The sequence below is a fragment of the Aethalodelphis obliquidens genome, unplaced genomic scaffold (assembly GCF_003676395.1).
Source record: "Aethalodelphis obliquidens isolate GAN/ISIS:26980383/991018 unplaced genomic scaffold, ASM367639v1 scaffold14, whole genome shotgun sequence".
Lineage (NCBI taxonomy): Eukaryota > Metazoa > Chordata > Mammalia > Artiodactyla > Delphinidae > Aethalodelphis > Aethalodelphis obliquidens.
The window spans coordinates 37944502-37969112 of NW_020837958.1; the positions used below are offsets into that span (position 1 = coordinate 37944502).

Genomic DNA, 24611 nt, shown 5'->3' on the forward strand with positions numbered 1-24611 from the left:
GCCTCGACTATGCTGATGAGAAAGAGTTATGGGGAGGTGAGACAAGCGAGTAGACAGGGACCAGCTGCCAAGCTTTGACTTTATTTTAGAAATCACAGGGAGCCATTGAGAGGCTCTAGGCAAATCTGATATGTCTTCTGGAAAGATTGCTTTGGCTGCCCCATGGAATATGGATGCAGGAGAGGAGACTGGGGGCAGGGTGGTCTCTTAGGAGTCTTTATGTCTCAGAAGTCCAGCAGATCCCCGAGCATTTTCTAGGAGCTGCCTGTTGGCCTAGACTTTCAAGCCAGTGCCTAGGCCTGGCTGACCTCCTGTCTGGCCAGACTCTGGGTACTTGCCTGCCTACTGCTGTCCAGCTCCCACCCACTCTCCCATGTGTTTACTCTCCCTCTTGGCCCAGGACCAATGGGCTGTGGCTTCCAAACGTCTTCCCTCCTCACTAGTGCCTGAAGCAAGAGGGCATCTCTCCAGGTGGTTTCCTGGAGTTTTTACTAGTAGTAATCATAGGGAAGCAGGGGTAAAAATGACCGTTGGGTGTTCATAACTGTTACAAGAAGTCTTAATATTTGATTCATTCAGTATTCGTTTATCAAGTATCTGCCATGTGCCTGTCATTGTATTAGGGACACAGAACACAGTAATGACTGAGTAACCACTACCTAATTCATGGAGTTTATAGTCTAGAGGTGAGATTCATATGCAGAGAAACAGTTTTATTCCAATAATAAAAACTTCTATATGGGGATATTCATGAGGTACAGATAGGCAGTTCGAACGTTTTCTCAAAAGAAAGGACCTTTGAGCTGAGACTTAAAAGATGAGCAGGAGCTGATGAGGGGACGAGATAAGGGAAGGGTTGAAGCAGAGGTGACACGCAGAGAGAAGTGGAAGAGCTTGACTTGTCTGACTCGTTCAAGGGCCTACAAGTGGCTCGGTATCTCTGGAATTTAAGGTGTGAGATGAAAGAGTGGGAGATGAGACTGCAGGAGGCCAGACGGTGAGGAGTCAAGCCAAGCCGAGGAGTTGGAGCATTTTTCTTTCGGGGACACTGAAGACATCTGAGTAGAGGAATAATATGACATTTGTCTTCTCAAAAGATGCTTTTATTAGTTAGTGTAGAGCAGTGGTTCACAACGGCTGGTGATTTTGCCCTCTGGAGGGGACATCTGGCAATGTTTAGAGATATTTTTGGTTGTCACAACTGGTGGGATCTATTGGTATCTAGTGGGTAGAGATGCTGTCAACATCCTATAATGCACATGACAGCACCACAACAAAGAGTTTATCTGATCCAAAATGTCAGTCATGCCAAGGTTGAGAAGTCCTGGTATGGAGGACAGATCGGAGGGTCAGACGCCTATGAGAAGGGAGCTACAGTAATCCAGGGGAGAGACGACTCAGGCCCAAGTCAGGACAGTGATAATGGTGATGGAGAGCAACAGACAAGTAGGAGGGATAATGAGGATTTACTTAGTCCCTGCTTGATTGATATGCCAAGAGAGGAAAAGGGAAGAACACATTGCTGGCTCGAGCAACTGCGTGGATGGAGGAATCATTAGAGAGGGGTTGGGATTATCATGAGTTTAGTTTAGGACAGGTTGGATTTAAGGGGCCTGTGGGACGTCCAAGTGGAGATGTTGAGCAGGCATCTGGATGTACAAGTTTGGAGCACAGAGGAGTGGTCTGGGTCAAAGTACAGATGAGGGTCAAAGCCACAGCAGTGGAAGAGAAGGCCCTGAGCGTGTGCAGAATGAGAAGAGGCCAAGGAAAGATTCCAGAGAACAACAGTGTATAACAGACAGAGTAAGGAGAGGTGGAGGGAGGCTGGGAGTGGGGAAGCAGTGGGTGGAGAAGCAGGAGAGCACAGTGTTAAAGTGTCAAAGCAGGAGGGACACCTGGGAAGGAGGTCAGCATGGGGCAGATGAAGTAAGTTTGTGGTCTGCTAGGAATTTTAGAGAGTTCACAGATGAAGGTCTTTATTTTCTCCTTGCACTAGTGCATGTGATGAGAGCTAGGGGTGGGGTGGGGTGGGGACAAGAGGAGAGAGATGAGGTTAGTTACAGCTTTCAGGCAGAGCTGGAAGTGGGAGCTGACCAAGGTTGGACTATGTAGCAAGGCTGAGAGCCTGCTGAAACTGGAGACTGCAATTGCACTAGGACCTCTGAGCAGGGGCTGCACAGGCCAGAAAATTCACTTCTGCCTTGGTCATTTCCAGTCAACGGCCCCTGCGCCTTTTGGGGTCACTTCCTGACAACTTCTCTTGACCACTATTTATTGCTTTCTTCCTGCAGCGGGTCAGAGGGCAGAGGTCTTTAACAGCTTCTGGAGACGGTGCGGCAGCTGTGCTGCAGCCCGCCAGACTGATCCAGGGGGAAGTTTGTCTCCTGGGATATCCAGGCCCACAGCCATAGTAAAGAGTTGGGGCAGGAGCTGTTTCCAGGGTTCAGCATGGCAAGGTCTTAGTGTCTCTCAGGAGGGTAAACAATGGCACAAATCACTTCTGTCAAAGGCCCGGGCAACGATCAGCAGTCCTCGGCTAGGCTTCTCTCTGAGCAACATTTTCTGGCCAAGAAAGGGGAACTCTCCAGCTTCCTTTTGCAGCATATCATGACCCTGAGGCCCGTGTAGCCACAAAGAGTACTTTGTCACAAGCTACAGCAGCCTGCACCAGCTAACTCACTACTGAGGGCCTAATGTGCACCCAATTTATAAAACTTAGTTTGAAAGAAGCTTTTGTTGTAAGGCAGGGCAATCTGAATGTCTGTTTACTCAATGAACAAATATACATAGAGTACCTACTGTGTGCCTGGCCCTGTCCTAGGCTCAGAAGCTTTTGGAATGGTGTCTCCTGCTGATCTGGCTCTGAAATGTTCAGAGGCTCCTGACATTGGTGTCCAGTCATAAACTCTTCCTGAGCCAGTCTGGGAGATGCCTGAGAAGTCACCAGGAAAACCTTCCCCTATTTCTTAGTTTTGGGGAGCCCCTGGAACTTAATGACCTCGGTATTTTCCTATAGACCTGCAGTTCTCCCTTTCTCATTTCCAATGAGGTTGGCTTGAGAGATGAAGGGACGCTAAAGGTGCCTGAGCCACATCCCATAAATTCATAGTGCAGATCCTGATCACTCCAGTTACCAGATCCGAGTACCAATCGGATCCCACTTTATAACCAAACGCAATAAACAGCAGGCCTATAACATCAGTCTCAATAACTCTGTCGGTCAGCCAGTTCTCTGATTGGAGTGATTATGAGACTGGGCGATGGTTATTAACTCCCTGTGACCCACCTGGAATTTGCTATCACAGCCCTTAGCACTCTCCTTTTAAGTACAGTTGGTCCTCATCATTTGCAGATTCTGTATTTGTGAATTCGCCAACTCTCTAAAATCTATTTGTAACCCTTGAATCAATACTCATGGAGCTTTCACAGTCATTCCCGGACATGTGCAGAAGGATGGAAAATTCAAGTCTCTCAACAAGCACATTCCCGGCTGAGGTCGAACAAGGCAAAGCTCTGCCTTCATGTTACAGCTCTTATATGGTAAACAAGGGTCCTTTTCGTGGTCTGTTTAATGCCACGTTTTTTGCATTTTTGTGCTTTTTGTTTGGTGATTTTGCAGTATAAAATTGTCCCCAACTGTAGTGCTGAAGTGATGTCTGTTTTCCTAAACACAAGAAGGCTGTGCTGTGCCTTATGGAGAAAATACACGTGTTAGATAAGTTTCATTTAGTTATGAGTTGTGCCATTGGCCATGAATTCAGTGTTAATGAACCAACAATATATATTAAATAAGGTGCCTTTAAACAGAAACACACATAAAACAAAGTTCTATATTGACCAGTCGACAAAAATGTTGTGATCAGAGTCTCACAGGAACCTAACGCAAGTGGTGAGGTCTGAGCTGGGTTTGGATTTTGGCCCGTGTCCTACTAGTCCCTTCTGTGTGTCCACCATCCCAAGACTCTGGGCACCAACTGGCCCAGGGCCTGCTCCTTCCAGTTGCCCCTTAGTTATGGCTTTTCTGGCCAAAAAGATGGGGCATTACTCACCCCAGCCTCTCCCCAGGTGACAGCCACAGATGCAGACAGTGGCCCATTTGGCCTCCTCTCCTATTCCTTGGGTGCCGGACTTGGGGCCTCGGGGTCTCCCCCATTCCGCATCGATGCCCACAGTGGCGACGTGTGCACGACCCGGACCCTGGACCGCGATCAGGGGCCCTCAAGCTTCGACTTCACAGTGACAGCTGTGGATGGGGTGAGTGGACAGTCTGTGGGCAGACTGGGGTAGGGCATTCACCAGGGCCAATCAAGGGCCACCTGACTTAACGGCTGCATGTCTCACCAGGGAGGCCTCAAGTCTATGGTGTACGTGAAGGTGTTTGTGTCAGACGAGAATGACAACCCACCTCAGTTTTATCCACGGGAGTATGCTGCCAGTCTGAGCGCCCACAGTACACCAGGCACAGCTGTGCTGAGGGTGCGTGCCCATGACCCTGACCAGGGACCCCACGGGCGACTCTCCTACCACATCCTGGCTGGCAATAGCCCCCCACTGTTTGCCTTGGATGAGCACTCAGGTGAGGATCTTCACATTCCCAGGGCTTGCCTCCCCATCTGCCTAAATGAAGCACTGCCTGCCCCCCATCCCCCAACCTTTCCAGCTCTATTCTGTTTCCTTATACATCTCCACTTCTCCGTCCTCCCAGGGCTGTTGACGGTAGCCTGGCCCTTGGCCAGACGGGCCAATTCCGTGGTGCAGCTGGAGATCGGGGCTCAGGATGGAGGTGGCCTGCAGGCAGAGCCCAGTGCCCGAGTCAACGTCAGCATTGTGCCTGGAACTCCCATACCACCAGTATTTGAGCAACTACAGTATGTCTTTTCTGTGCCAGAGGATGTGGCACCAGGCACCAGTGTGGGTGTAGTCCAAGCACACAATCCATCAGGTATCACTTATCATTATATCCATTCGGTGCCGTACCCAGACACCCCAACATAACCCTCGAGTATCACACCACTGATAGCCCCAATACAAAACACTCTGGTTCCAATCCCCGCCACCTCCGTGGGCATGGTACAGGCACTCTGCTTCATCCCCAGGTACACGAATGTCACCCTGGTGCCACCCAGCTTCTCTGCCAACACCTGCCCCTCCCCCTAATACTTCGAAAGGCCCCGGTGTGGGCACTGCCTCGCCCTTTTGGGGATCGGAGTCTGGGCTCCAACTCAATAGGTGCCCCCCCATCTCTTTTCTGACCCTTCTTTCCTCTTCCCTAGGTCGCCTGGGGCCTGTGACCCTCACCCTATCAGGTGGGGATCCCCGAGGACTCTTCTCCCTAGATGGGGCCACAGGGCTGTTACAAACGCTTCGAGCTCTGGACCGGGAGCTGCTGGGACCAGTGCTAGAGCTGGAGGTACGGGCAGGCAGTGGAGTGCCCCCGGCTTTCGCCGTAGCTCGGGTGCGTGTGCTGCTGGATGATGTGAATGACAACTCCCCTGCCTTCCCTGCACCTGAAGACACGGTGTTGCTGCCGCCAAGCACTGCCCCAGGGACTCCCATCTATACACTGCGGGCTCTGGACCCCGACTCAGGCGTTAACAGTCGAGTCACCTTTACCCTGCTTGCTGGGGGTGGCGGGGCCTTCACTGTGGACCCCACCACAGGCCACATACTGCTTATGGGACCTCTGGGGCCTCCAGGGGGGCCAGCCCATGAACTGGAGCTGGAAGCCCGGGATGGCGGCTCCCCACCCCGCACCAGCCACTTTCGACTGCGGGTGGTGGTACAGGACTTGGGGACCCGTGGGCTGGCTCCCCACTTCAACAGTCCTACCTACCGTGTGGACCTGCCCTCAGGCACCACCCCTGGAACTCAAGTCCTGCAAGTGCAGGCTCGAGCACCAGATGGGGGCCCTGTCACCTACCGCCTTGCAGCAGATGGGCCAAGTAGCCCCTTTGGCCTGGAGCCACAGACTGGGTGGCTCTGGGTGCGAGCAGCACTGGACCGTGAGGCCCAGGAGTTATACACGCTAAAAGTAACGGCAGTGTCTGGGTCCAAAGCTGAGATGGGGCAGCAGACAGCCACAGCCACCGTGAGGGTCAGCATCCTCAACCAGAACGACCACAGTCCCCGCTTGTCTGAGGAGCCCACCTTCCTGGCTGTGGCTGAGAACCAGCCCCCAGGGACCAGTGTGGGCCGGGTCTTTGCCACTGACCGAGACTCAGGACCCAATGGACGTCTGACCTACAGCCTGCGACAGCTGTCAGAAGACAGCAAGGCCTTCCGCATCCACCCCCAGACTGGTGAGCACTGGGACCCAAAATCTGAGAGCCCATAGCCTCATCCTCTGACTGGGTGAGCAACCAGACACGCTCCCCAGAGCCTGGCCACGAGGACCAGGACTGAGCTAGAGTTTTACCCGGGCATTCCCTTCCACACTCCCCAAACCCCGGCCTCTCATGGACCTCAGGCTCTGCATCCCTAGCTACCCCATACATGATCTCTGTCTGTCCTGCACTCCCAGGAGAGGTTACCACACTCCAAACTCTGGACCGTGAGCGGCAGAGCAGCTACCAGCTCCTGGTGCAGGTGCAGGATGGGGGGAGCCCACCCCGCAGTGTCACAGGCACCATACACATTGCAGTGCTCGACCTCAATGACAACAGCCCCACCTTCCTGCAGGCTTCAGGGGCTGCTGGTGGGGGCCTCCCCATACAGGTATGTGAAGCTGCAGTACTCTGCCCTGAAGAAGTAAGAGGGTATATGGGTCTCTGCTTAGAACTGTAGGTGTAAGTAAGAGAGTCTGCGTCTTGGAACAGGTTTGAGAGCAAAAACGGGGCTCTGCCTGAACATAGGTGATGGGAACTCCATCCTGAGTTGTCTCAAGAACAGGAAGGAGACAACTGTAGATGAGTTGTGTTCCCACAGGTACCAGATGGTGTGCCTCCAGGAACGCTGGTGACAACTCTGCAGGCCAGGGATCCGGACGAGGGGGAGAATGGAACAATCCTATACATGCTAACTGGTACTGGGGCTGGAGAGAAGGGAGTTGGTGGGTGATGGCAGGCCCTCATGACATGCCCAGCTCTGGAACCCAAGGCCTCGCCCTTCCTCTGCCTGTCCCCAGGTCCTGGCTCAGAGCTCTTCTCTCTGCACCCTCACTCAGGGGAGCTGCTCACTGCAGCACCCCTGACCCGAGCAGAGCGGCCTCACTATGTGCTGACGCTAAGTGCTCACGACCAAGGCAGCCCCCCTCGGAGCTCCAGCCTCCAGCTGCTGGTGCAGGTATGGCTGCCCTTCCTCCAATCTGTCCACGTCTCCTTGGTCACCAGTGTGGGCACCCTCTCCTCTAGTCAGGCCACTCTGACCGCCCTTCCTGCTACTCAGCAGGCCAGCCCAGATTCCCTTTTACATGGGTCCGCCTGATTCCGTACTCCCTCCTGGGTCCACAACAGGTGCTTCCCTCAGCTCGCTCGGCTGAGCCTCCGCCGGAACCCTCAGACCCAGACCCGGCCGCACCTGTGCCTGTCGTGCTGACCGTGACAGCAGCCGAGGGCCTCCAGCCCGGCTCTCTGTTGGGCTCGGTGGCGCCGCCAGAGTCGGCGGGAGTGGGCGCACTCACCTACACACTGGTGGGCGGCGCGGACCCGGAGGGCACTTTCGCGCTGGACGCGGCCTCCGGGCGCTTGTACCTGGCGCGGCCCCTGGACTTCGAGGCGGGCCCGGCGTGGCGCGCGCTCACAGTGCGCGCCGAGGGGCCGGGAGGCGCGGGCGCGCGGCTGCTGCGAGTGCAGGTGCGCGTGCAGGACGAGAACGAGCATGCGCCGGCCTTCGCGCGTGACCCGCTGGCTCTGGCGCTTCCGGAGAACCCAGAGCCGGGGGCGGCGCTGTACACTTTCCGCGCGTCGGACGCCGACGGCCCGGGCCCCAACAGCGACGTGCGCTACCGTCTGCTGCGCCAGGAGCCGCCCGTGCCCGCGCTTCGCCTGGACTCACGCACCGGGGCGCTCAGCGCCCCGAGAGGCCTGGACCGGGAGACCACTCCCGCTCTGCTGCTGCTCGTGGAAGCCACCGACCGGCCTGCCAATGCCAGCCGCCGCCGCGCAGCACGCGTTTCCGCGCGCGTCTTTGTCACGGATGAGAATGACAACGCTCCGGTCTTTGCGTCGCCCTCACGTGTGCGCCTCTCTGAGGATCAGCCGCCGGGGCCCGCAGCGCTGCACGTGGTAGCCCGGGACCCGGACCTGGGCGAGGCTGCACGCGTGTCCTATCGCCTGGCAGCTGGCGGGGACGGCTACTTCCGGCTACACCCCAGTACCGGTGAGTTGGGCCGGGGGTGGGGGTGGGGACGAGGAGGGTGCTGATGTGGGGCGAGTGTTGAGGTTTCCTTCCAACCCGCCCTACCGCTCAACTAGGAGCGCTGTCCGTGGTGCGGTCCCTGGACCGTGAACAGCGAGCTGAATTCTTGCTGACTGTGGTGGCCTCCGACCACGGCTCCCCGCCGCGCTCAGCCACACAGCTCCTGACTGTCAGTGTCGCCGACGTCAACGACGAGGCACCCACTTTCCAACAGCAGGAGTACAGCGTCCTCTTGCGTGAGAACAGCCCGCCTGGCACATCTCTGCTCACTCTGCGGGCAACCGACCCAGACCTCGGTAAGGCCTGGGGGGATGGGTTGAAAGAGGGATGGACTGGGTCAAGAAAGGATATATTCACCCTCTGATCTTCCCCCACGCTGCCCCTCCTCAGGGGCCAATGGGCAAGTGACTTATGGAGGCATCTCTGGCGAAAGCTTCTCCCTGGACCCAGACACTGGAGTTCTTACAACTCTTCGGGCCCTGGATCGGGAGGAGCAGGAGGAGATCAATCTGACAGGTGCGCGTTTGCAGGATCCCCAAAGCCTGAGGCGCTGTAAACAGCAGTGTTACGTGGGCAGGACCCGCAAAGTACATTTTATAAGCTTACAGCACAGTTTCTATTATATATATATATATTTTATTTTATTTTATTTTATTTTATTTATTTATTTTTGCGGTACGCGGGCCTCTCACTGTGTGGCCTCTCCCGTTGTGGAGCACAGGCTCCGGACGGGCAGGCTCAGCAGCCATGGCTCACGGGCCCAGCCGCTTCGCGGCATGTGGGATCTTCCCGGACCGGGGCACGAACCCGTGTCCCCTGCATCGGCAGGCGGACTCTCAACCACTGCGCCACCAGGGAAGCCCTCTATTATATTTTTAATCCTTTTGGGGAGTCAAGAGTTTGGCAGAGTGCAAGTTGAACTGACGTCTAGGCTGTCACCAGTGTGATCACGCTCTCAAATGCATAATGTCGCAGCTATGCCCTCTAGGGTTCCCTCAGGTTACACTGCAGCCGTTTAACAGAGGAGCAAGTGGATATTGAGTACCAAAGAGATTAAGTAACTTGCTTAGGCTAACACAACTTGGAAGTGGCAGAGCTGGGACTTGAACTCAGATCTTTTGTTACCTCACTTAGTGCCTTTTCTGTCACACCACCACATATATGTATGTGTGCCTGTGTGCTTGTGGGGTGTGGAGAGAGGGACATATTCTGATTTTTGTGTGCACCTGGGGAACACTATGTGGTGTGGATTCCTCCATGGGATGGGAGCAGGCTGGATCTCACTGATTTTGCTTCCTGATAGTGTATGCCCGGGATGGGGGCTCGCCTCCGCTGTTGACCCATGTCACAGTGCGAGTGGCTGTGGAGGATGAGAATGACCACGCCCCAACCTTTGGGAGTGCCCATCTCTCCCTGGAGGTGCCTGAGGGCCAGGACCCACAGACCCTTACCACGCTGCGGGCCTCTGACCCGGATGTGGGAGCCAACGGGCAGCTGCAGTACCGCATCCTGGGTGAGAACCTTCCCGCACCCACTTGCCCAGGTGTACTCCTTGTTGGCCTGTGTCAGACCCAGCGTGCCCGGGTCTCCTTTTCCTTCTCTTTATGTTTCTGTGTCTCCAAGCATCTGTTTCTGTGCCCCTCCAGTTCTTGATCTCCTCTTTGTCTCTTTTTATCTTTTTGTTTCTTTTCTTTCTTGATTGTCTCTCCCTGTAGAGCAGTTGTTCTCAAACTTTTTCGTCTCAGGAACCCTTAACATTCTTAATTTTTGAGAACTGTAAAGAACTTTGGCTTATATGATATCAGCATTTATTGATATAATAAAATGTGAAATAATAATTTAATATATAAAATATATAGTAAACAAATTATATCAGTATTTACAATATTTGATATTAAAGATGAGAAAATTTTAAAATATCATTGCAAAACAAGCCAATGAAGTATACCACTTGCCGTGTTTCTGCGTAGGCCCAAGGAAATGTTAGGGTTTCAACTAACAATTTGTTGGACAGTAATGAGGTTACAAAGATTACAGCATGTATAACCGAACGCAAGCCAGCAAAAACGAGTGAATCTCTGAAAACAACACATATTTATGCTCTAAACTTTCTACCTAGAATATTCTGGGAAACACAAGACTACACAAGCACACACATTCCATTAACCATCCAAGTCATGATGTCATCACATGTCATGTAGCATCCGGACCCCACTCTGCATTTGTGAGTTGATGAGAATGAAAAAGTCATACAATGTCTTAGTATTACTATGAAAATAGTTTTGATCTTATGTACTCCCCAAAAGGGTCTCAGGGGAATCCCTGGGGTCTGCAGACCACACTCTTAGAAAAGCTACTTTGCAGTGTCTTTCTTTACCTTCTGTGTTTCTCTTTGTTTCTCTGCCTTTATCCCACTTTCCCTCTTTTCTCTCTCCCTCTCTCTTTCTCTTTCTTTGCCAGGTTGCCTGTAAATCACCCCCACTCCCACGGGCTGACACATGTATGTTTATGTGTGCATGCCCTTCTCTGCAGATGGGGACCCATCAGAAGCCTTTGTTCTGGACCTAGCTTCAGGGGAGTTTGGCACCATGAGGCCACTAGACCGGGAGGTGGAGCCAGCATTCCAGCTGCAGATAGAAGCCCGAGATGGAGGCCAGCCAGCTCTCAGTGCTACTCTGTTTGTGACAGTGACAGTGCTGGATGCTAATGACCATGCCCCCGCCTTCCCTGTGCCTGCCTACTCTGTGGAGGTGCCTGAGGATGCACCTGCAGGGACCCTGCTGCTGCAGCTACAGGCTCATGATCCTGATGCTGGGCCCAATGGCCGCGTGACCTACTACCTGGGTGCAGGTGCAGCAGGAGCCTTCCTGCTGGAGCCCAGCTCTGGGGAATTGCGCACAGCCACAGCCCTGGACAGAGAGCAGTGTCCCAGTTATGCCTTTACTGTGAATGCAGTGGATGGTGCAGCTGCTGGACCCCTAAGCACCACGGTGCCTATCACCATCATGGTGCGCGATGTCAATGACCACGCGCCCACCTTCCCCACCAGTCCCCTGAGGCTGCGCCTGCCCCGCCCAGGCCCTAGCCTCAGTACCCCAACCCTGGCTCTGGCCACTCTGCGAGCTGAAGACCGTGACGCTGGTGCCAATGCCTCTATCCTATACCGGCTGGCAGGCACACCACCTCCTGGCACCACTGTGGACTCTTACACTGGTGAAATCCGTGTGGCCCGCTCCCCTGTATCCCTGGGTCCCCAGGATCGTGTCCTCTTCATCGTGGCAACCGACCTTGGCCGTCCAGCTCGCTCTGCCACTGGTGTGGTCATTGTTGGGCTGCAGGGAGAGTCTGAGCGTGGACCCCGCTTTCCCCGGGCTAGTAGCGAAGCCATGCTCCGTGAGAATGCACCCCCAGGTGGGTGCCCAACCGTGTCGCCCAGCTTTGTATCCCTGGATGGGTTGGGGTTACTAACTAAAAATAGTCCCCAGACTCCCTCCGTCTAGTGCTCACATTTCAACCAATATCATCCCCTCTGCAGGGACTCCCATTGTCTCCCCCAAGGCTATCCATACAGGGGGCTCAAGTGGACCCATCACATACAGCATTCTCAGTGGGAATGAGAAAGGGACATTCTCCATCCAGCCTAGTACAGGTAAGGGGCGGGAGCAGGGGGCTCTGTGAGGGGACAGGCTCCTGGCGGGGGTCCTCTTTGGGCCCGAGGAGTCTCTGGTTGGGGAGAGGCTGCCCTTGAGTAGCGGGCCTCAGACAGGAGGCTCTAGGGCAAGCAAGAGGTCTGTCAGTGATACATTCCACCTCCCTCCAGGAGCCGTCACGGTTCGCTCAGCGGAGGGGCTGGACTTTGAGGCAAACCCACGGCTGCGACTGGTGCTGCAGGCGGAGAGTGGAGGAGCCTTTGCCTTCTCCGTGCTGACCCTAACCCTGCAAGATGCCAACGACAATGCTCCCCGCTTCCTGCGGCCCCACTACGTGGCCTTCTTGCCCGAGTCCAGGCCCTTGGAGGGACCCCTGCTGCAGGTGTGGGGTGTGACGGGAAGATGGGGGGCAGGGCTGGGCGGACTTTGTCTGTGGCCAGCCCAGTGCCAGCAGCCTCCTGCTTTCCCCAGGTCGAAGCAGATGACCTGGATCAAGGCCCCAGTGGACAGATCTCCTACAGTCTGGCCGCATCCCAGCCAGCCCGGGGATTGTTCCGTGTGGACTCAGCCACAGGCACTATCACTACCACAGCTATCCTGGACCGTGAGATCTGGGCCGAAACACGGTGAGGCTTGGGTGGGTCTGTAGACCCTGAGACTCCATCCCAGGTCCATCCAGTTTTGAGCCCCGCACGGAATCCCCTTCAATCCCTAGGCCACGTCTTGAGTTCCCCACCCCCCAGCCTGTCCTGAGCCCTCCTATCCCTGCCCAAGGTTCTCCCTTATCCCCAGGCCCCACCCCGATTGTGCTCTGTGTTCAGGCTGGTGCTGATGGCCACAGACAGAGGAAGCCCAGCCCTGGTGGGCTCAGCTACCCTGACGGTGATGGTCATCGACACCAATGACAATCGCCCCACCATCCCCCAGCCCTGGGAGCTCCGAGTGTCGGAAGGTGAGGACTGGGTAAAGTGAGAGGTACAAAGGGCGGTAGGGAAGCACTTTTGCCCACTCTGGGGCTCCAGGGGCCTCTGGGACCATGCCAAACACACTTGTCCCATGTATTGCAGATGCACTATTGGGCTCAGAGATTGCACAGGTAACAGGGAATGATGTGGACTCAGGACCAGTACTGTGGTATGTGCTGAGCCCTTCTGGGCCCCAGGATCCCTTCAGTGTAGGCCGCTATGGTGGCCGCCTCTCCCTCACGGGCCCCTTGGATTTCGAGCAGCGTGACCGCTACCACCTGCAGCTCCTGGCACATGATGGGCCTCACGAGGGCCGTGCCAACCTCACGGTGCTCGTGGAGGATGTCAATGACAATGCACCCGCCTTCTCACAGACCCTCTACCAGGTACTGATGCCCCCACCTCTGGGCCCAGGGTTGTTCACAACGGAGGGGAGTGACAAGGCTGGAAGGATCTGAGGTGGGCTGGATGTCAGAACTGACTTGGGGACGGATCTTTGGGGATATAAGACCAGCCTTATAAGTCCTGGGAACTGTGTCCAGGTTCTTCATCCGGTGCCCACAAATGGGGGAAGGGGCACAGTCCAAATTCTAAGGGGTAGATGGGCTCCAAGCTGGGACGGATGCCAAGCAGAGCTCATGAGACCAGGCTCCAGAACATAGGCTGAGTGGGCAGCTGGGACGCTTGGCCTTAAACCCTTGTCCTCACACCCCAGGTGATGCTGCTTGAGCACACACCCCCAGGCAGTGCCATTCTCTCCGTCTCTGCCACTGACCGGGATTCAGGTGCCAATGGTCATGTCTCCTACCACCTGGCTTCCCCTGCTGAGGGCTTCAGTGTTGACCCCAACAACGGTGCGTCCTTCCTGGGATCTACCCCTTATCCTTGACTGTGCTGGGCCATGTTTTGACCTCATTCCTGGAATTTCTTGCCTGAACTCTTAACTCCCTAGATCTCTGACCCAGGGAGGACATTTTCTGCCCTTTGTCTCTATTTTAAGCACTGTCCTGACTGCATGCCTAGAAGCCATTCTCTGAATCCTGGAGGCCCCTCTGTAATCTCCTAGCACATGGGCCACTCCCTGGAGTCTGACTTCCGAGGCCATTTCCCAGTCCTCGAAGGGTCACTCTGCTCACCCACAGCCTCTGCTGATGGCATATTTCTCTTCATTCCCTTCTCATCTCAGGGACCTTGTTCACAACAGTGGGGACAACGGCCTTGGGCCATGAAGGGCCAGGAGTGGTGGACGTGGTGCTGGAAGCACGAGATCATGGGACGCCGGCTCGGGCAGCACGCACCACAGTGCACGTGCAGCTGCAGGACCAGAACGACCACACCCCGAGCTTCACATTGTCACACTACCGTGTGGCAGTAACTGAGGATCTGCCCCCTGGTTCCACCCTGCTCACCCTGGAGGCCACAGATGCCGACGGAAGCCGCACCCATGCCGCCGTGGACTACAGCATTGTCAGTGGCAACCGGGGCCGAGTCTTCCAGCTGGAACCCCGGCTGGCTGAGACTGGGGAGGGTGATGGACGAGGCCCCCGGGCCCTGGGCTGCCTGGTGTTGCTTGAGCCTCTAGACTTCGAAAGCCTAGCCCAGTACAATCTAACTGTGGCTGCAGCTGACCGGGGGCAGCCACCTCGAAGCTCGGCTGTGCCGGTCACCGTCACTGTGCTGGATGTCAATGATAACCCACCTGTCTTCACCCGAGCATCCTACCGTGTGGCAGTACCTGAGGACACACCTGTTGGAGCCGAGCTGCTGCACGTGGAGGCCTCCGACGCTGACCCAGGCCCGCATGGCCTTGTGCGTTTCACCCTCAGCTCAGGCGACCCTTTTGGGCTCTTTCAGCTGGATGAGAGCTCGGGTGACTTGCGACTGGCCCACCCCTTGGACTGTGAAACCCAGGCTCGACATCAGCTTGTCGTGCGGGCTGCCGACCCTGCCGGGGCACACTTTGCTCTGGCACCAGTGACCATCGAGGTGCAGGATGTGAATGACCACAGGCCAGCCTTCCCTCTGGGCTTGCTCAGCACCAGCCTGGCAGAGAACCAGCCTCCAGGCACTCTCGTGACTACTCTGCATGCGACGGATGGCGATGCTGGGGCTTTCGGAAGGCTCCGCTACGACCTGCTGGACGCTGGGCCGGGGCCTGAGGGCCGCGAGGCATTTGCGCTGAACAGCTCAACAGGGGAGTTGCGGGCACGAGTGGCCTTTGACTATGAGCACACAGGAAGCTTCCAGTTGCTGGTGGGTGCTACCGATGCTGGGAATTTGTCAGCCTCAGTCACTGTGTCAGTGCTGGTGACTGGTGAGGATGAATATGACCCAGTGTTCTTGGCTCCAGCTTTCCACTTCCAAGTGCCGGAAGGTGCCCGGCGTGGCCACAGCCTGGGTCACGTGCAGGCCACAGACGAGGATGGAGGTGCTGATGGCCTGGTGCTCTATTCCCTTGCCACCTCTTCCCCCTATTTTGGTATCAACCAGACTACAGGTGCCCTGTACCTGCGGGTGGACAGCCGGGCACCAGGCAGCGGAACAGGCACCTCTGGGGGTGGGGGCCGGACCCGACGTGAGGCACCACGGGAGCTGAGGCTGGAGGTGGTAGCACGGGGGCCTCTGCCTGGTTCCCGGAGTGCCACAGTGCCCGTAACTGTGGACATCACCCACACTGCGCTGGGCCTGGCACCTGACCTTAACCTGCTATTGGTGGGGGCTGTGGCGGCCTCCCTGGGAGTCGTGGTGGTGCTCGCATTGGCAGCCCTGGTCCTAGGGCTGGTGCGGGCCCGGAGCCGCAAGGCTGAGGCGGCACCTGGCCCGATGTCACAGGCAGCACCCCTGGCCAGTGGCTCTCTACAGAAGCTGGGCCGAGAGCCACCCAGCCCACCGCCTTCAGAGCACCTGTATCACCAGACTCTCCCCAGCTATGGTGGGCCAGGAGCTGGAGGACCCTACCCCCGTGGTGGCTCCCTGGACCCTTCACACTCAAGCGGCCGAGGCTCAGCGGAGGCTGCAGAGGATGACGAGATCCGCATGATCAACGAGTTCCCCCGTGTGGCCAGTGTGGCTTCCTCTCTGGCTGCCCGTGGCCCTGACTCTGGCATCCAGCAGGATGCAGATGGACTGAGTGACACATCCTGCGAGCCACCTGCCCCCGACACCTGGTATAAGGGCCGCAAGGCAGGGCTGCTGCTGCCGGGTGCAGGGGCCACTCTGTACCGAGAGGAGGGCCCCCCAGCCGCTGCCACAGCCTTCTTGGGGGGCTGTGGCCTAAGCCCTGCACCCACTGGGGACTATGGCTTTCCAGCAGATGGCAAGCCATGTGTGGCAGGAGCACTGACGGCCATTGTGGCTGGGGAGGAGGAGCTCCGTGGCAGCTATAACTGGGACTACCTGCTGAGCTGGTGCCCTCAGTTCCAGCCGCTGGCCAGCGTCTTCACAGAGATCGCCCGGCTCAAGGATGAGGCTCGGCCGTGTCCCCCGGCTCCCCGTATTGACCCACCACCCCTCATCACTGCCGTGGCCCACCCAGGAGCCAAGTCTGTGCCCCCCAAGCCAGCCAGCACGGCTACAACCCGGGCCATCTTCCCACCAGCCTCTCACCGCTCCCCCATCAGCCATGAAGGTTCCCTGTCCTCAGCTGCCATGTCCCCCAGCTTCTCGCCCTCACTGTCTCCTCTGGCTGCTCGCTCACCTGTCGTCTCGCCATTTGGGGTGGCCCAGGGCCCCTCAGCCTCAGCACTGAGTGCAGAGTCCGGCCTGGAGCCACCCGATGACACGGAGCTGCATATCTAGCTGTGGCCCAGGCTGGGCCCCGACCTGGGATGCGCACAGTGTCCCCAATGCAGGCCCCATCTGAGCCTGCCCTGGGCAGCCTCGGACCATGATTGGCCGCGGGGGAGGCCAGATCCCCACTCCAGAGTCCTCCAGTGGGGACAGGTCTCACGTCTCACCCTGGCCCTGTCAGAGCACCAGCACCACGAGGCCCTGTTGGGCACTGACCTGTGGCCGGGTCCGGTGTGGAGAGAAAGATGATGAAGTAGGCAGCAGCCCTGGGTCCTCCTCAGTGAGGGCTTCTTGCCCTGTGCCAGCACCCTGAGATGGAGCTGAGACTTTATTTATTGGGGGGTAGGGGGAATGGGGGCAGTCCCTCTAACTTGTTTGGGCCCAGCTCCTTTGGGTTCCACTGACACCCCTGCCCCTGCCCAGAATCAAGTGCCAATTCTCACTCTGGAGCCTTAATAAACTGCAGTTTGTACCCAGTGTCCGGCTCTGTTCTGTGGGGGCCGTAGGGGTGGGGGGATGATGGGAAGCCACCTGGCACACTGTGGACACCTCAGGAGTCACAGAAGCTGGTGGACACAGGGGCATCTAGGGTGGGAGCGAGTGGGGATGGCACTGGGAGCCCGAGCCCAACCTGAGGCTATCACATCTCTCTGCAGTTGACCTTTCCCTCTAACGTGGGCAGGAGGCCAGAAGACGGCAGACAGCAGGGGCTTGCTTGTGGCAGTGACCTAGAGAGGGGTTGGCTGGCTGGGGAGAGATCTTGGAGATGACCAGCTCTAGGCCTGAGGGTCTTCAGGGAGGTGGGGGTGGGTACAAGAGCAGCCTCGTGGTGTATTTGTTTTCCGTGGGGCCCCTATATACTCGCGTGTAATAAGAGCACACATTTGTTGAGCCTTTATCATGTGAGGCTCTCTGCTGAGGGGTCCACCTGCTTTATCTCTGTAAATTTTCACTGCAACCCTCTGAGGCAGAGCACTTTTAACATAATAGTCTCCATATTCTACATGAAGAAACCTAGGCTCCGTACAGCTAGTGAGAACCTGGGTCTGTGGGCCTCCAAAGCCCCTTTCTGAAGCACCCCCTACACTGTGGTGAGTCCTGGATTCTGGCAGCAGGTGGGGAGCCCTGAGCTTACCCAGTGTTTGACAGTCCACAGAGGGAGCATCCGAGGAGCAGCCCCGCCCCTTCTTCAGCATTCAGGCCCACCCATTCAAGGGAGGAGCCAGCATCGTCACTAGTTTCTAGGCAGAGACGGGAGGTGGTGCACTATAGGGCTCATGTGATCTGTCACATGACAGCGGATCTGCAGAAAGGCAGAATGGGCCCCCGAGCCTGGTAAGAAACTAGGGGGCCCTGGGAGAAGGGAATCATGTTGGAGGGAGTATATGTTGGAGGGTGGGAACATAATGACAGTCCAGCTCCTGCTGAAACCCATGTGCTGCCCCTGCAGCCTCCTAGGGCTCCTTGGCCTCTTTGTCGCCGGCAAATGCAGTTACAGCCCGGAGCCTGACCAGCAGTGGACGTGAGTTGACTTAGCACTGACAACCCCTACCCCATGGCCTCTCCTGTACCCGTTTTCCTGGTTCTAGCCTCCCTCACCCCCCTTACCAGCTCCTGGTACCCACTCCATAGCCTTATTCCCAGGTTCCCAGATTCAGTCCCCGATAATCCACCTCCTGTGATCCATATCTGCTTCTGGAATCCTCCCCAAGTTCTAGGTTCTAATGGTGAACCTTCCCATCCCTACTCTAATGAAGGCCATGTGCCTGACCCCTGACCCTACAGGCTGCCACCAGGCTGGGTGTCTCTGGGCCGTGCGGACCCTGAGGAAGAGCTGAGTCTCACGTTTGCCCTGAGACAGCAGAACCTGGAGAGACTGTCTGAGCTGGTGCAGGCTGTGTCGGATCCCGGCTCTTCTCGCTATGGTGCCTGATGGGACTGGGGGCGGGATGTGGGATGCAGTAAAGGGACACAGGACTGGGCTGAGTGTGGGACAGTGCAGGTCATGTCAGGGATGTGCTCTTGGGGCCTGTCGAGGGGGTGGTATAGGACAGATGAATGGCAGTAACCCTCATTAAAGAGTTTCTGAATAAAAAGGTGAATTGGAACTAGAGTGTCCAAAACTAATTCACATTCTTTCCTCCAAAACTTTCCACCTATGTTCATCAGGCTCAAAAACTGAAAGTGGGTATGGTTAAGAGCACAGGCTTGGTGATCAGATCTGGATTCAAATTCTGACTCTACTATTTACCAACTACCAGACAAATGGGGAAGTAGCATCCAGTACATATAAGTGCTCATTACCTCAAATTTCACCTCCCCCCACTAAATTCACTCTCATTTACTCCTCCATTCGACCCTAAGGCTGCCAGTTCCAGCTCTGAAATACTCCACTGTCTCACCATTCCTTGTTGCCACCAACTCAGCTGATTACTCTTTCACCTGGACTGCTGCCAGCCCCCTCACCGGTCTGCAGTCTCTTCCCCTCCACTCTTCTCCCCACTTTACCCCCCACTATGCTCCAGAAGGTCCATGGTTTGCTCCAACGGTCAAGCTGGACGGTGGGCTTCCCCTGCTGGAAGCCCTTCGTGGTGAGGGGGGCAGTCTAAGGTTCACCCGGGAGGTGTATGCACGATCCATCCACACAGGAGAGCAGTGACTCGCCATCATGTTAAGCTCCAGTGTCTCCTGGTTAAAGTTCAAAAAGGGCAACTGAGAAAAGCAAGGAATGAAGGCAAGAGCCTCTACTGAATCCCTGCAGGAAAGTACCTGACCCTAGAGGATGTGGCTGAACTGGTCCGGCCATCACCACTGACCCTCCACACAGTCCAAAAATGGCTTTTGGCTGCTGGAGCCCGGAACTGCCACTCAGTGACCACACAGGACTTTCTGACTTGCTGGCTGAGTGTCCGGTAAGAGGGAATAATTGCCTCATGGAGGGCACCAATCATCCCATCAGGGAGATTCGTCACTGCAGTGGAAGGGAGCTGAGAGCTTGCCAGGGCCTGTGGGTGAAAACACTTGGGGAGATAACGACTAACTGCCCCGTGATGCTCAGGCAGCCTCCTCAGCTCTGTTCCATGCTTTCTGACCTCTGTTCTCTGATCTCTGACTTCAGACAAGCAGAGCTGCTGCTCTCTGGGGCTGAGTTTCATCACTATATGGGGGGACCTGCAGAGACCCATGTTGTAAGGTCCCCACGTCCCTACCGGCTCCCGAAGGCCTTGGCCTCCCACGTGGACTTTGGTAACACCCAGTGGGGTTGGTGGCGGGGGGGGGGGGGGTGAGTGATAAAATGGGGGGTTGGAGGCTAAAGGATCTCTTCCTCAAGGCTGACTCCTCCCCACAGTGGGGGGGCTGCACCGCTTTCCCCCCACATCAACCCTGAGGCAACGCCCCAAGCCACAGGTGCCAGGGACTGTTGGCCTACACCTGGGGGTGACCCCAGGGACTGTTGGCCTACACCTGGGGGTGACCCCATCTGTGATCCGTGAGCGGTACAACTTGACGGCACAAGACGTGGGCTCTGGCACGACCAACAACAGTCAAGCCTGTGCCCAGGTGAGCCACGCGGAGAGCCTCAGGGTCCTTACCACCTCCCCAAGGTGCCTGACCAGCTGACTCTCTGACTCTAACCCCTGGGCTCTCACCCCCAATCCTGTGATCTGGGACAGTATCCCCTGACCTGACCCTTGGGGCTGTGTCCTCTGACCCATGATATCGCCTCTGATTCCCTCCATAGTTCCTGGAGCAGTATTTCCATGAGTCAGACCTGGCTGAGTTCATGCACCTCTTCGGTGGGAGCTTTGCACACCAGGCATCAGTAGCCCGTGTGGTCGGACAGCAGGGCCGGGGCCAGGCCGGAATTGAGGCCAGCCTAGATGTAGAGTACCTGATGAGTGCTGGCGCCAACATCTCCACCTGGGTCTACAGTAGCCCTGGTACTGCCAAGGGGACTGGCTGGTGGGGATAGAGGTGGGGGTGAGTGGTGGTCTTTGCTTCCCCAAGGGAATCCCGTGAGCTCCAGGGAGATCCTGACAACCTCCCAAATGACTGCCTTTATGCCCCAGGCCGGCATGAGTCACAGGAGCCCTTCCTGCAGTGGCTCCTGCTGCTCAGTAATGAGTCAGCCCTGCCACATGTGCACACCGTGAGCTACGGAGATGATGAGGACTCCCTCAGCAGCGCCTACATCCAGCGGGTCAACACCGAGCTCATGAAGGCTGCTGCTCGGGGTCTTACTGTGCTTTTTGCCTCAGGTGACCTCCTACTCTAAACCTAGACTCCCACACCCACCCAGCCTCAGAACTTTGACCCCGCAGTGACTCCTGGACCTGATCTCTATCTCATAATCTGAACTCAACAGGGACCACTGACCTGACCTCAACTCTGACCTCTTGCAGTAATGACTAACACTTGAATTTCCTCTCCGACATCTGAACCCACATTCCAAACTCTGACCAATTAAACTGAGTGGCAAACTTGGTCTCTCTCCCAGGTGACAGTGGGGCTGGGTGTTGGTCTGTCTCGGGAAGACACCGGTTCCGTCCCAGCTTCCCTGCCTCCAGGTAAGCACCCCAGTCCACCACTTGCCTGTGGCCACCAATTCATCTATGTCCTCATGATCTGGAACCTTTGTCTTGATCACCAGGTGCTCCTGTGGCCCAACCCTCAACTTTACCTGCACCCCCCTCTTCTTCCTGTAGGTCGCAGGCCCCGAGTCTCCTGAGTAGGACATAGCTCCCAGTGTTCCACTTCCTCAGTCTCCAGGCATTTTAGGGGGAGATTTGGTGGGTGTTCCGTAGGAAAAAGTGTGCAGTCACCTCAGGCCATGCTTTGAGGACCCAAGATCTCTCAGTCATCCCCATGTACATACTTCACCAGAGTGCTTCCCCAGTCCCTCCAGCAAGACCCAGACCCATACTCACCCATCCCCATGCATTTTGGAGGTGCCCTTTGGACCCTGCAATCTGAATGCTGTCTTCTGTCCTCAGCCCCTATGTCACCACGGTGGGAGGCACATCTTTCCAGAATCCTTTCCGAGTCACAGATGAGGTTGTTGACTATATCAGTGGTGGCGGCTTCAGCAATGTATTCCCACGGCCTTCATACCAGGTATGTGTGTGTTTGTGTGGATGGAGGGGGGACGGGTGGGATCCTCAGTTCAGCAGATGATACTCACTCAAGAATGCCTTTTAGGAGGAAGCTGTAGCCCAGTACCTGAGCTCCAGTCCCCACTTGCCACCATCCAGTTACTTCAATGCCAGCGGCCGTGCCTACCCAGACGTGGCTGCACTCTCTGATGGCTACTGGGTGGTCAGCAACCATGTGCCCATTCCATGGGTGTCTGGCACCTCGGTGAGAATTAGCCTGGCTCCAAACCCCCACCCAGGGACTACCCTCACCCTCCACCCCCAAGACCTTACACCCAGAACCCCTGATTCCTCAGAGACCTCTGATCCATCCCTCCCAAAAAGTCCAATCACTCTGAACCCCTAACCTCTACTTGTACCCTCACGCTTGCAGGCCTCTACTCCAGTGTTTGGGGGACTCCTATCCCTGATAAATGAACACAGAATCCTCAGAGGCCTCCCCCCTCTTGGTTTTCTCAACCCACGGCTCTACCAGAAGCATGGGGAAGGACTCTTTGATGTGAGTTTGGAAGAGAGGGGTGTGGCCACTTACGTAAGAGTATGTCGAGTGCTAAGATGAACTTGAGGACAATTCTGATGGGGTGGGATAGCCTCTGGAATGTGCATACAAGGTGAGGTGCTGCAGTCTCCTAGTATCAGCAAGCCGGGATCTGATGCCCACCTTCTCCCTAGGTAACACGTGGCTGCCATGAGTCCTGTCTGAATGAAGAGGTGGAGGGTCAAGGTTTCTGCTCTGGCCCTGGCTGGGATCCTGTGACAGGCTGGGGAACACCCAACTTCCCAGCTCTGCTGAAGACACTAATTAACCCTTGATCCTTTCTTGCTAGAAGAGTGGGCCTGTCCACTGCCCCACAGCCGGTGGCTTGGTCCCTGGTTCTGCACTGTTGGGAGCCCTGCTAAACCCTCAACTGTTGACTGCCGCAGCTTATCTCCCTAACCCAGAAATGCTGTGAGCTTGACTTGACTCCCAACGCTACCTGCTCCCTTATACTCAGGTACCCCTGCCCCTGGCCCGGGTTCCTCTACAGATGCTATAACCTGCACTGTTTGGGAGCGTCCTCCGCACACCGCCCCCTCTTCCATTTCTTCTTTTATTTTTTTTTCAACTTTTTTTTTCAGTTGTTTACACTGTCTGTGTAGTACACTATTTCACTTCATCTTCACTCCTCAATTCATTGCCATGAGACCTCTGCTCTTATTTTTCACTCTTTCCTCCCCTGAGAAACACTGAGAAATGAATGCCTCCCTGCTGCTTCATCCAGTGGACACTTCCCAATCTTTGCTTTGTGGGTTGTCACAGTAGTCTACTGCCTCTCCTTCCTTAGCGACCAGGGCTTAACTTCTCCTCTGACCACTCCCTATTCCTCCTTCATTCCCTCTTCCCTCTTTCTCTTTCTCTGCTTCCTCATCGAATGTTGTTGTATTTCATTGCTCCATCCTTAGTCTTTTGCTCTTCTCACTCTGCTCATTGACCCTGGAACAAATCAATCACTGGCATCCACAGCCATCACCATCTCCCTATATCAGAGTTTTTATCCAACAGTGATCGATACCTCAAAAGTAATATGTGTGATACTCAATATTTCATCTCCCTTCTTCCCAATCCCAAACTGTTCTCTTCTGTTTCTTCTTTGTAAATGACACTATGCTTCTTCCAACCAAGCCAGAAACCTAAAGTGTCATCCTAGACTCCCTTTTCCTCACCTCCTCCCATCATCATCTTCAATCAACAAGTCCTGCTGACTTTAAAACTCTTAAATATATCTTTACCAATCCACAAGTCCTGCCATTTGTATTTCCTAAGTATATCTAGAACTCATCGAATTCTCTCCATCTCTACTGCTACGACATTAGCCCTGAGCCATATTCCCTCTCCTCTGAATTGAGGAGGCCCTTGCAAGAAGTGTCCTTACTTTCCGCCCTTCCCTAAACCATCTACCAGAGTAAGATGCAAATCCCATAAGGTCATTTACTTGATTAAGACCCTTCAAAGATTACTGGATATAGTTCAGGCTTTTTATCATGACTTAAAAACCTAATCCCTTACTTGCCATTTGTTCCTGAGTAACAAATTGTTTATCCTTTCCTGCCCTCCCCACAGACACTTTCACTTTTGCTCAAGATATTCTGGGCCCTAACATTACACCTGGCTCCCTTTGCCTGGTTGACTTACAGAATTCTTTCAAGAGTCAGCTCAGAAGTCACCTTCTCGTGTGAACCTTTTGGCTCCCTGAAGCTAGTTGATTTTTGTATGACAGAAAAATCCTAGATTCTTGAAAACAAACCTGTTTGATTCTTGGTTCTGATATAGACTAGGCGAGAGCCTTGGACAAGTAAGTTCAACTCTCTGAAGCTTTTTCCTCATCTGTTATGTGAGGATATTGATACCTGCCTCTAATATTCAGGGAATCATTAAACGGGATAAAGTTAATAGAATGCCTAACACACAGATACAGGCAGCAGCTGTTAGTTCCCTTCCTCCCTTGCACTGTACGCTCTGTGTCTACCTCCAGTATTTAAACCCCCATATATTGTTGAAATGGCCAGTTAACTCTTTGCCTCCCTTTCCAAGACTATTGGTGCCTAGAGGACTAGAACCTTGTCCTACTTAACTTTGTATTTGCAGGCCCTAGCTCAGGACTGGCAAATAGGAATTAAATAAATGTTTGCTGCATTGAAAAACCCACTCTTTCACTAGC

General features: G+C 55.3%; 2 protein-coding genes across 3 annotated transcripts in view; both read left to right on the forward strand.

Moving 5' to 3' along the window:
* The window catches only part of DCHS1 (dachsous cadherin-related 1), a 35134-nt gene extending 17898 nt beyond the window's left edge, over positions 1-17236 (forward strand). Inside the window, exons 3-21 of one of the 2 annotated variants that reach the window (XM_027115515.1) lie at positions 4066-4254; positions 4345-4576; positions 4706-4942; positions 5274-6299; positions 6521-6714; positions 6925-7021; positions 7124-7281; positions 7452-8316; positions 8412-8651; positions 8746-8871; positions 9659-9868; positions 10888-11766; positions 11891-12004; positions 12176-12387; positions 12477-12631; positions 12827-12957; positions 13073-13356; positions 13686-13824; positions 14157-17236. In XM_027115515.1, the coding sequence (XP_026971316.1) occupies positions 4066-4254; positions 4345-4576; positions 4706-4942; positions 5274-6299; positions 6521-6714; positions 6925-7021; positions 7124-7281; positions 7452-8316; positions 8412-8651; positions 8746-8871; positions 9659-9868; positions 10888-11766; positions 11891-12004; positions 12176-12387; positions 12477-12631; positions 12827-12957; positions 13073-13356; positions 13686-13824; positions 14157-16768 (8100 nt within the window). In that variant the 3' untranslated portion in view covers positions 16769-17236. The remainder of the gene's footprint in view (positions 1-4065; positions 4255-4344; positions 4577-4705; positions 4943-5273; positions 6300-6520; positions 6715-6924; positions 7022-7123; positions 7282-7451; positions 8317-8411; positions 8652-8745; positions 8872-9658; positions 9869-10887; positions 11767-11890; positions 12005-12175; positions 12388-12476; positions 12632-12826; positions 12958-13072; positions 13357-13685; positions 13825-14156) is intronic. The other variant, XM_027115516.1, reaches the window with a different exon arrangement.
* A 794-nt stretch (positions 17237-18030) lies between these two features.
* TPP1 (tripeptidyl peptidase 1) lies at positions 18031-24598 on the forward strand. Its single transcript, XM_027115517.1, has 13 exons — positions 18031-18094; positions 18210-18281; positions 18545-18684; positions 19521-19671; positions 19878-20005; positions 20109-20320; positions 20502-20700; positions 20830-21018; positions 21258-21327; positions 21754-21874; positions 21959-22117; positions 22286-22411; positions 22585-24598. The coding sequence occupies exons 1-13, from the start codon at positions 18051-18053 to the stop codon at positions 22723-22725; spliced, it is 1752 nt and encodes a 583-aa protein (XP_026971318.1). The 5' UTR covers positions 18031-18050; the 3' UTR covers positions 22726-24598.
* The last annotated feature ends 13 nt before the right edge of the window (positions 24599-24611 follow it).

Bases quoted from the DNA above. Each gene is read 5' to 3' on its own strand.
- TPP1 (XM_027115517.1), top strand. From the start codon at position 18,051: ATGACAGCGGATCTGCAGAAAGGCAGAATGGGCCCCCGAGCCTG. The intron at 18,282-18,544 runs GTGAGTTGACTT...CTGACCCTACAG, and splicing joins GAGCCTGACCAGCAGTGGAC to GCTGCCACCAGGCTGGGTGT. The intron at 19,672-19,877 runs GTAAGAGGGAAT...CTCTGACTTCAG, and splicing joins ACTTGCTGGCTGAGTGTCCG to ACAAGCAGAGCTGCTGCTCT.